This window comes from Marmota monax, unplaced genomic scaffold (assembly GCF_021218885.2).
Source record: "Marmota monax isolate L192 unplaced genomic scaffold, Marmota_monax_Labrador192_F-V1.1 WCK01_AAM20220418_F8-fsc00021, whole genome shotgun sequence".
NCBI lineage: Eukaryota > Metazoa > Chordata > Mammalia > Rodentia > Sciuridae > Marmota > Marmota monax.
In genome coordinates, this window is record NW_026695228.1 from 21,731,688 (window position 1) to 21,742,778 (window position 11,091).

Sequence of the window (11,091 nt, forward strand, 5' to 3'; positions counted from 1 at the left end):
GAACCATCCTGTGCTCTCCAAGACTCTGAGTACATCCCAGCATCCACCCCCCGCTCCCCAATCCTAACCACCAAAGTGTCCCCAGGTGTGCCAACGTGCCGCACGCAGGACCACTGGCCTAAATAAAACCTTCCAGCCTTTCTACAATCTAGAAGGACCAGTGGCCGGGGGCTGTGGCTCAGTGGTAGAGCAATCATCGAGCAATCCTGAGGCCCTGGGTTCCCTCCCCAGCACCACAAAAAACTAAAAAAATAAAATAAAATGACTCCAATGTACTTACTTTCTGTTCCAAGTCTGATCTCTCACTGACGGCCGGAGACAGATCATCAAGGGATAAAATATTGATTCTAAAATCTGTAATTTAAAAATTAGTAAGGCAGCGTTGACTCCTTCGTTTGCTCCACAAATGCTTAGGAAGACATGAAGACATTCAGTCCCTGACCTCGATTCGTAGCACAGGGTCAGCAGCTTTTCTCTAAGGGGTTACAGGGGAAATACTTCCAGTTTGGGGGCACACCTGTGACTGCAGTTGGCCCTCTGCATCTGCGGGTTCTGCAGCTTGGATTCCACGGAAGTCAGATCAAACGTATCTGGGGGATGCATTCATCCCACACATGTACTTTTTTCTTGTTATTAATCCTAAAACAATACAGTTGCTGGGTGCAGTGGCCCACACCTGTAACCCAGAGGCTCAGAAGGCTGAGGCAGGAGGATCGCGAGTTCAAAGCCAGCCTCAGCAACTTAGCAAAGCCCTAAGCAATTCAGCAAGACCCTGTCTCCAAATAAAAAATAGAAAGGGGGCTGGGGCTGGGGCTGGGGCTGAGTGGCAGAGCACTTGCCTAGCACGTGTGAGGCCCTGGGGTCAATCCTCAGCACCACTTAAAAATAAACAAACAAAATAAAGACATTCTGTCCATCCACAACTACAACAGAAAAATTAAAACCTGGCTCAATGGCTAAGCGCCCCTGGGTTCAATCCCTGACACCCCCCCACAAAAAAAAAAAAAAAAGAAAACAATGCACTGTATCAAGTATTTGCATAGCATTTACACTGTATCTAGGACCAAGTCCTCCCGAGGTGGCTTAGTGTGCAGGATGTGCAGAGGTTCCTCCCATCCTTCTGACAGAAGGGACTGGAATATCTGTAGGGTCCTGAACCAACCCTCTGCAGGTACCAAGGGACAACTCTACTCAGCCAGACGAGTGTGAAAGCAGTCACAGATTATGTGTCACCTAAGGGCATGGATCGTTCTGATAAACTTTTGTCTATAGAAACAGACAACGGGCTTCCAAGCCCCCAGTCTAGACAGAGCAGATGACATAAGGCACCTCAGGGAACTGGTGACAAAAATGCCATGGTGTGAGGGCTGGACAGCAAGGGGCAGCCTGGCAGTGGAGGGAGGGGCCCTCAGGCCCAGGTGAGATGTGGCCCGAAGTGCCTAAGTTCTCACCTGACAGCCAGTGAAAGGCCCAGGGAGACGCAGAGGGCAAGGGCTTGGCCACAGCCCCGGGCAAAGGCCCTGGCTCCAGCCCAGGGGTGGCAACCCCTCCTGACTCCCCCAGCAACGCCACTCAGGTGGGTACAAAGACCTGCGTCACCATGTTTTAGGAGACAAAGCCTGTGAACTAAGACCTCCTGGTGGTCAGGGGCAAAGGCAGCATCGGGTGTCTGAGACTTGCACTCTGGGACAGCAGTGGCACTGGGTGTCCATATGGTCACCAAAGCCGACTCTCACAGGCACCGCTGTGAGGCAGCACCAGCCGAGGGGCTTCTCGTGGACCATTTCACTGATGCCCCGTTTTACAGACGAGGAGACTGAGGCCCAAATAGCCTGAGATGGCATAGCTTGCTGGAGGGGAGGCTGGTCATCCACCCCTGGCATGCTGGACTCCAAATGTGGACTCACCGTCCCCCACTATGTCCCTCAAGGCTGCAGCTAAAGGACAGAAGGAGACACTTGGCCACCAGGGGAGACCGCCCCCAAAGGGAAAGAGCAGAATGACAGGTGGTAGGAAGCCAGGGCCTGGTATCAGTGCTGGCTCTCTCCACCAGCTTAGGCCCACCTTCTCATCTGTGAAGGTGACATGGGACAAGCTGAGGACCCCACTTACTACCCAGCCCCTCATGCTGGATTCCTCATGTGTACGACTAAGGATCAGAGTCAGGAACGTATATGCCAAGTGGCATCTGGCAGGAGGGGCCCTGCAGGGGCTCCAGGGAGTTTCCTCACATCCATGATGCCTCAGTGAACGTGTCCCCAAAACCCTGTGTTGGTGCCTAATGCCCAATGCAGCAGTGTTGGGAGCTGGTACTCAAGATGCAATCAGGTCCTAGCGACTCTGCCTTATCAATGTCTGTAGCTCAGGAGTAGGTTCATTATAAAAGTGAGTTCCGACCCTCTTTTTATTTTTTTGGTCCTGGGGATTGAGCCTAGGGGCACTTACCACTGAGCTATATCCTCAGCCCTTTTTTAAAATTTTTGAGACAGGGCCTAAGTTGCTGAGGCTGGCCTCAAACTCTCAATCCTCCTGCCTCAGCCTTCCAAGTGGCTGGGGTTATATGTGTGCACCACGGCTGCCACCCCCTCTTGTTTGCTGGCTCTCAGCCTCCCTTGGCCTTCCACCTTGGGATGCTGCAGAAAGAAGCAGCAAGACACCAGGCAGCCCCTGCATCTTGGACGTCCAGCCTCCAGAACCATAAGCCAGATGAACCCCCATTCTCTATAAATTACCCAGTCTGTGATCCTCTATTATAGCAGAAGAAAACTAAGACACACAGCCTTGAACATACCTGCTTTTCTGTGGCTGGGCAGGGCCACTTGGAAGGGACAGACCCTTGTTGGGGATGCTTCACCACTCACCCTAGCAGATCTTTGCTTGCCGAGTCGTGGGACTTTAACTTACCCACCACTTATTTATTTATTTATTTATTTTTTTTGAGACAGGCCCTACTAAGTTGCCCTGGCTGGCCTTGAACTCCCAGACTCAAGCCAGCCTCCTGCCTCAACCTCCTGCCTCAGCCTCCTAGATGGTGGAAACACAGGCCTGACTTGCCCATTAGTCTTGGACTGACTCCACTTATGGCCGTGCTGGTCCCTGGAGGGCAGGGAATATGTTTGTTGTTTGTTCTGTCCTTGCCAACATGACACCTGGCACCCTCTGCCACACATCGGGCACTTATGAGACAATTACTTAACTTTGATTTGGTGATAAAGCATCTCAGAGGGAAAAAATAAATGTTGACTTCAAAGCTTTTTTCCTCCTCTTCTGCTCTTAAGTATTTAAAATAATGTTGAATAATGTTGTAGTAACAAAAATGTTTACTTTGACTACTTAGAAATGTGTTTTCTTTTCTGAATTTAAAAAGGAGGCAGGGGTACATGTCTGTAATCCCAGTGACTCCGGAGGCTGAGGCAGGAGGATCCAGGTTTGAGTCCAGCCTCAGCAAGACCCTGTCTCAAAAACATACAAAGGGCTGGAGGGCCAGAGCTCAGTGACAAAAGAACTGAGCTGCCTTTTCGATGTTTGTGCCTCTAGAAGGGTCCCCCCAAGTTACTGCTTCATAATTGGGCAGGGTTATTGGGATGGGAAGGGCTGGACATCTGTGCACCCTCTAAATCTCTGCTGAAGACTTGAGCTCTACTGCAATGGTCCAGCTGTCCCTCAGAAGCTGTGGAGACTGGCTCCAGGACTCCTGCGGAAACCAAAATCTGGCTGATCAAGTCCCTTATAGAAAAGGGCCCAGTATTTGCACAGAACTCAAACACATGCTCCCATATACTTTAAATTGTCTCCAAAGCACTGGGAATGCTAACACACTGTGGATGCCCTGTAGACAGTTGTTATGATCTACTGTATAAGGAAAAGGGGGGAAAAGTCGCTGCATATTCAGTATAGAGGTCAATTTTTTCCCAAATAAATATTTCTGACCTGCGAAGTCTAAGGGGTATTGAGGGGCCAGGTGTCTGTGGAGGTGAGGTCCTTGGCAGGTAATGGGGTTTGGAGGAGGTCAGGAGAAAAGAACCCCAGAAGTGGGACTGGTGTCCTTAAAAGGGCAAGAAGAGACCAGAGAACTGGCTCTGCCCACCACGTGAGGGCCCAGCAAGAAGGGGCCATCCCTACACCCCGAGGCGCGCTGAGCCGGTCCAGGCTGGGACCCTGAACCCTCACGTGCGACCTCTTGTTGCTCAGTCACACAGTCTGCTATTCTGACCCAGCTGCCCGACAGACCGCGGCTGGGTTAAACAGACTTGGTTCAAGCGGGGAGGAGCCGGAAAGCTGCGGTGGGCGGCCCTGGCCCCGCCCTGCCGGGGGTGGGGGGCTCGTAGAGCCGGGGTTAGGGGTTACCGTTCAGGCTGTCATCGGAGGCTTCCCCGGGCCCAGGCTCGCTCCTCCCGCTCCTCCCGGAGGAAGACGCGAGCTGGATGTGACCCATCGTTGAAGACTTTGATCTTGAAACCGCGGCGTCGGGGATGGAAATCGAGGAGTCGCGGGAGGCTGTGTCGCGGGAGGCTGTGTCGCGGGCCGCCGGAGTCTGCGGGCAGCAGGTTCCCGACCGAGTACTGCGGAGGGCCCGGCGCGCTGACCCCCGGCGCGCTGACCGCGTGCTGGACAGGCCCAGGGTCTGGGAAGGCCCTGAGCTGGAGAGCTCCGCCCTGGACAGAGGGGCTCGGGGCGGGGCAGGGATCTGACCCTACTTTGGTGAAAGAAAAGACAAGAAATTAGCAAACTCTGATAAATTAACTCCTTCTATGCCACAAGGGTGAGCTGGTGGGAAGCACGACACCAGGACTTCAGCAATTCAGCGTTGACCTCTGCGCCCTCACAGCCCAGTCAAGGCACATTGAGATGAGGTAACGTGCGGATTAGAGAATGTGCCACAGGCAATCAAAAGGTCACTTCGCTTTCAAATACATACTGTTAATTACTCTTCTCTTTTTTTATTTTATTTTTTATTTTATTTTTTTTATTGGGACAGGGTCTCACTGTGTTGCCAGGCTGGCCTTGAACTCCCCAGTAGCTGGGACCACAGGCATGTGCCACCATATCCAGTGCACACATTTTCTAAACTAAGGTTCTTCCAGCCCCAAGAGTAGGTAGTCTCTGACAGCCCAGGATGCCAAAAGCACCAAAACCAGCGTGCAGATCCTCCCCGCTAAAGAAAACCTTTCTACCACATCTCACCACCCGCCGTGGTAATTAAAAAGGAAATAACAAATGTTGGCCAAGACCTGAAGGAATGCCGACACCCACACAGGGCCAACGGGGGCTAAGATGGTGCAGCGGCTGCCGTCTGGCAGGTCCTCAAAAATATTTAAACAGAATTACCGTATGGCCCAGCAATCCCCTCCTAGGTGTGCCGGTGGAAACAGGGACTCAGACACGGCCATTCACATGTTCACAGCAGTACCGTTCACGACAGCCCAAAGCCGGAAACAACCCAGGAGTCATTCAACAGACACAAGGGTAAAGAAACTGGTCCCCCTCTACAGTGGAATTCTCCCCCTCAGTGCCAGGGATGAGCTCGGGGCACTGCACCCTGAGCTACATCCCCAGCCCTTTTTAGTTTTTGAGACAGGATCTCACTAAGTTGCTTAGGGTCTCAATAAATTGCCCAGGCTGGCCTCAAACTTGTGATCCTCCTGCCTCAGCCTCCTGAGTAGCTGGGATTACAGGTGTGCGCCACGCCTAGCTCCCACCCAGTCTTTTAGCTTTAGATCTAATCTTTTTGTCTACTCAGGTTTCTGCGCAGTTGTCCATGTTTCAATCATGCTTGTGCAATAAAATCTCCATAAAACCCCAAGGGACAGGACGCAGAGAACTTGACGAAAGCTGAACACATGGAGGCCAACAGGAAGCTGAGCAAGAACTCGTCCACAGGCACCCCAACTCCACCTTCAGGACCCTTCCCGACCTCATATTTGTATCCTTTAAAATACCCTTTGCAGGAGATGTGGCTCAGTGGTAGAGCACTTGCCTTGTGCAAGGCCCTGGGGTCCATCCCCAGCACTGAAGGAAGGGAGGGAGGAAGGGAAAGAGAGGGGGAAAGAAAATATTCTTTATAATAAACCAATAATGTGTTTTCCCGAGTTCTGTGAGCCACTGTAGCAAGTTAAGCACAAAGAAGGGGCTCTGGGAACCCAAGTTTGTGGAAGTTCTAGAGGCACAAAATTGTCACCGATGTCTGAAGTGGGAGACAGTCTGGGGTGCAGAGCCCCCCAACCTGTGCAACCTGCCGCAACCTCCAGGTAAAACTGAACGGAACCAGAGGACAGCCCCGGGGTCTGCTGCAGAGGGGCTGCCTGGCGGCTGGCACGACCCAGGGCTGGGTGCGGCTCAGTGGTACTGCACGTGCTGAGCATGCCTGAGGCCCTGGCTCCAACCCCAGAAATGCAAAACAAGAGAAAGAGAGCGAGGCGGTCTGTGCCGTGGGAGGCCAGGAGGAGAAACGGAGTTTGATTTCCTCCACGTCCTCAGAGAACTGGTTACTGCTGCTGTTTGATGAGGGGCACAGAGTGAGAGCCGTCTGGAGCACAGCAGCACACGCCTGCGGACCCAAGCACCCGGGAGGCTGAGGCAGGACAACCGCCTGAGCCCAGGAGTTCAAGGCCCGCTGGGCAACACAGCAAGACGTCTCCAAAACAAAACCAAATAACCCAAAGTGCCGTGCTGTACACCAGGCAGACGCTGTGTCGCGAACACAGCGCAAAGTGTCCCAAGCGCCACCCCGCACCACGCATACCCTCAACAGATACTTGCAATTGGCCAAAACCCTACCCTTTCTCATCAAGCTCTTCTCTCAAATAGTTTCTGGTGACATCACTATAAAAGTCATGCTATGACATCATGGTAGCAGTGGATGGGACTCAAACAAACAAATGAAAACCTCACCGCCGATGGTTTCACGCGCTCCTTCTCACTGACGGTAGTGCTGGTGAACCTCTGATTTAGACTTGTTTCTTTTTCTCTAGAAGATTCCATCAAGCTTCCTAGCAATTCTTTCATTTCCTCTTCATCGCTGTCTGGGGCATCAAATTTTCTAGCAGGTTCTTTCTGTCTGGGTGTTTGAAGATTCCTCTCCTTCCCAGCGTGGGCCTCGGGGGCTGCGCTACCCACAGGTGGCTGTTTCTTCTTCAGGAACCTACTGGCCTGCCCACTCTGCACACTGCTCTTGGGAAGGGGGGCTTCACGGGCTTGTTTCTGGAAAGTTCTGTGGGTGTGCGGCGAGGCAGGGCCCGAGGTGGCTCCCGGGGCGAATCTGTCCACGCTCCCGGCAAGACCGTCCTCCAGGAGCCGCGAGTCAGACTCCATGTCAGACCAGCTCGTGGGCGCGCTCTGCCGACTCCGGATCTTGGTTTCCAGCTGGGCCAGCTTCATGAGCGCGGCGCTGGCTCGGATCTTGGAGGCGGTGGCGAGGGGTCTGCCCAGGGTCAGCCGGGCCCCACTGTCCAGGACAGCATTGTCTTGCAGGTTTAAGTGCTTCTCACCGATAGTTTGGTTTCTTTTTAGAAATCTGCTTTGACCGGAGGCTGCTTGGGTAAAACTTCTACTGACTTTCAAGTTTCTGAGGTCTTCCGTCCTTGAATCTTCTAAGGAGATGTCACTGAGGTCACTAAAAACACCGTGAGCAGGTGGGCTGGTTTTTCGTAAGAAAGCCATTCTAGGATGAAAGACAGACCACGGCTTGTAAGAACACCTCCCGTTTGTACCGTGTGTCCAGGGCTCCCCCCACCCCCGGCCACAGAGCACACCACCTGCTGAGGACTGGGTATGGTCTGTTCCCCACGAAACTAAGTTGAAATTGGACCCCACTGTGGTGGCATTGGGAGCAGGGGAATAGATCAGCGAGAGGGATTAATGGGGGCTGGGTGCAGCTCCGTGCTACAGCGCTTGCCTGGCATGTGAAGGGCGCTAGTTCCATCCCCAGCACCACACACACACACACGCACGCACGCACGCACGCACACACGCACACATTCATGCTGCTCAGGCAGGACTAGGTTCATCCCCTTGGACGTGGGTGGTGACAGAAAGAGCCCTACCCCTCATGCTTTGTCTCTTCTCCATGTACTCATTCTCTTCTGTTTTGTACCTTCTTAAAAAGTACCACAGGCCCTCATACAGGCAGCTGCCCAGCCTTGGATTCCCAGCCCCTGAACTGTGAGCTAAATAAATTTCTTTCCTCTACAGATTATCCAGGCTCAGGTATTTTGTTATAGCAACAGAAAACAGATGAATGCACCACCCACTGCTCTGCAGTCCCTTTAGTCTCCTCTTCAAGCCCACCAGTTTTCAACCATGGGGGCTCCTCTTTGATGACTGTATCTAATCCTAACTACCTCTGAACATCATAGTTGGAGACTAAGTCTCAATATTCAAAATACCTCACAATGGAGATTAAATTTCAACACATGAACCACTGGGGTACCCACTTGAACCACATCAAACCATAGCCGTATGTATCTGCTGCCCCGTTAGTAAAGAACTTTGCAACAGCAATCAAAATGAAAAGCACATGGGCGCTGGGACCTGCCAAGTCCACACATGGGAACGTACCTACAGTGGTGCTCTCCCAGCACAGAGATGCCCATTCAAGGAGACTCTGGCCACAGTGTTTGCATTCACCAAACCCAAACCCATCCATAGAGAACTGGTGAGGCCCAGTAAATAGCACACAGACCACGGAATACAGGAGGCAAAGAGAGACGAGGCACAGGAGCACGCCTCCTAGCCACAGGGACACTTCACAAGGACATGTGGTGTTAACTTTCACTAAAAAATGTTTCTTGATTCACCTTGACACCTGAAGAGGTCTTTTCTCCCATGCCTGTCTACTTAGAAATTGATCTTATTGTGATTGCCAGATTAAATACTGGACACCTAGTTAAAGTGGAATTTCAAGTAATTAATATTTTTTTAAAAAGAATGACATAGGGCTGGGGATGTGGCTCAAGTGGTAGTGCGCTTGCCTAGCATGTGTGAGGCACTGGGTTCAATTCTCAGCACCACATAAAAATAAAATAAAGATATTGTGTCCACCTAAAACTAAAAAAAATTATATATATATATATATATATTTTTTATAATATATAAATAATATATAAAAAGAATGACATAGCCATTCTTATGGTGACATATACCTATAATCTCAGCAACTCTGAAGGTTGAGGAAGGACCATCTCAAGTTCAAGTCTAACCCAGTCAACTCAATAAGATTCTGTCTTAAAATAAAAAAAAAATAATAATGGCAGCAGAATAGAATAGACATTATGACTGCTGTATGTATATAGGTGACTCTATGACCAGTGTGATTCTGCAATCTGTACAATCAGAAAAATGAGAAATTATAGTCCAATTGTTTCAAATGTATGAAAGCCAAGATCATTGTAATGTCATGTGTAGTTAATTAAAAAAAAATAATTCTGGGAATGTAGCTTAATGGTAGAGTACATTCCTACCTTTGCCAAGAACTTGAGTTTTATCCCCAACACTAGGGGAAAAAAGACCCAAATATTTTTATACTAAATATTATCTGAAATTGGAATTTAAGTGTGTGCCCTGTATTTTTGTTTGCTAAATCCAGCACGCTCATATCTTCTACACCTTTAAATAATATGCACAAGCATTTTATGTGTAGCAAAAAAGTGTTTAATCCAGCCCTTAAGATTTTGTTCAAGATGCCAAGCATGATGGCACATGCCTGTAATCCAGTGATTCAGGAGGACAAGACAGGAGGATTGCAAGTTTGAGGTCAGCCTTGGTGACTTAGTGAGATCCTGTCTCAAAATAAAAAGGATTGGGGGTATAGCTCAGTAGCAAAACATCCCTGGGCTCAATCCCCAGTTCCAGGAAAAAAAAAAAAAAAAAAACAGTCTGGGAAAACTAAGGACACCCTGCTTCAAAAAAATTAAAAGGGGAGCCGGTGTGGTGGCACATGCCTATAAACCCAACGACTTCGGAGGCTGAGGCAGGAGAATCGCAAGTTCCAGGCCACCCTCAGCAATTTAGCGAGGCCCTAAGCAGCTTAGGGAAGCCCTAAGCAGCTTAGGGAGACCCTGTCTCAAAATAAATAATTTTAAAAGGGCTGAGGATGTACCTCAGGGGTGAAGCGCCTTTGGGTTCAATCTCCAGTACTGGGGTGGGGGGCTATATACAGAGACAGAACCAATACGAAATGCTGATGAGGCTGTAAAGAAACCTGAATCTTCATAGTCTGGTGGTGGTGGTGGTGGGTTATAAAACGGTGCAGCCATCACTTTGGAAAAGTTTGGCATTTCCTCTGGGGGGTTAAACATGGAGTCACCATAAGATCCTGCAGTTCCACTCCCATGCAATTAAATGGTCATAAGAATTATTTGCAAGAGAGAGAAAGTGGGAAGAAGCCAAGTGCCCTTTCATGAGCAAGCGAAGGCCGGCCCGTGGCCCATGCAGAGTGAACACTCCTCGGCACCAGGAACAAGTGCCGCCCGAGGCCCGCGCTCGCCGGAGGAAAGCCGCTGGTCAGCAGCTGCCGGGGGTGAACGCCAGTGGCGGTGGACCGCCCAGGCCGGTGCGACTGGCACGGCACGTGAACGTGCCTGGTAAAGTTGCTGACAGCAAATGAACTAAACTTGGAAACACCGACGCCTCGGCCTATCCGCTCTTCCCGGCCTCGCGGCCATCCGCACCGGACCCCGCTCGGGGCTCGGGACCCAGGGCAGCCGCGCGCAGGGCCACCCTCCCGCCGCAGGCCCAGCCCAGTCGCGGATCGCACCCCATCTCCTCGCAGCCCCCCTCGCCAGCCGGGCGCCCACCCGTCGCCGTCCGCCCAGCCCCGCAGACCTACTTCCACGCCGGTTTATCGGTGGAACCCGGAGCCACACTCCAGCCAGGCGGTCCGGCCCCAGGGTACCGTTGCCCTGGCAACCGCGCCGGGCTGAAGAGACTACACTTCCCACAGGCCACCGCGCTCCCGCGAGCAGGGTGGCCCCGGGTCACAATCGCGGGGCATCATGGGAGTGGTAGTTCCAGTGCGTGTCCGGCGCACCCGGCCGCCGACGGCCAAGGTGCTTTCGGGTCACAATCGCGAGGTGTGACGGAAGATGTAGTTTT

General features: G+C 51.5%; 1 protein-coding gene across 5 annotated transcripts in view; it reads right to left on the minus strand.

Moving 5' to 3' along the window:
- CUNH19orf44 (chromosome unknown C19orf44 homolog) overlaps positions 1 to 10,931 on the minus strand; it is a 25,684-nt gene extending 14,753 nt beyond the window's left edge. For 4 of the 5 annotated variants that reach the window (XR_006850194.2, XR_006850193.2, XM_046436822.2 and 1 more), the window contains exons 1-4: positions 10,826 to 10,931; positions 6,892 to 7,660; positions 4,348 to 4,693; positions 281 to 354 (exon numbers count right to left, since the gene is read on the minus strand). Coding sequence is in view for 3 of the 5 variants with exons in the window: in XM_046436822.2 (XP_046292778.1) it covers positions 281 to 354; positions 4,348 to 4,693; positions 6,892 to 7,659 (1,188 nt within the window). In the remaining 2 variants the exon portion in view is untranslated. Of the gene's footprint in view, positions 1 to 280; positions 355 to 4,347; positions 4,694 to 6,891; positions 7,661 to 10,821 lie in introns of all 5 variants that reach the window. The other variant, XM_046436821.2, reaches the window with a different exon arrangement.
- Between the last annotated feature and the right edge of the window lie 160 nt (positions 10,932 to 11,091).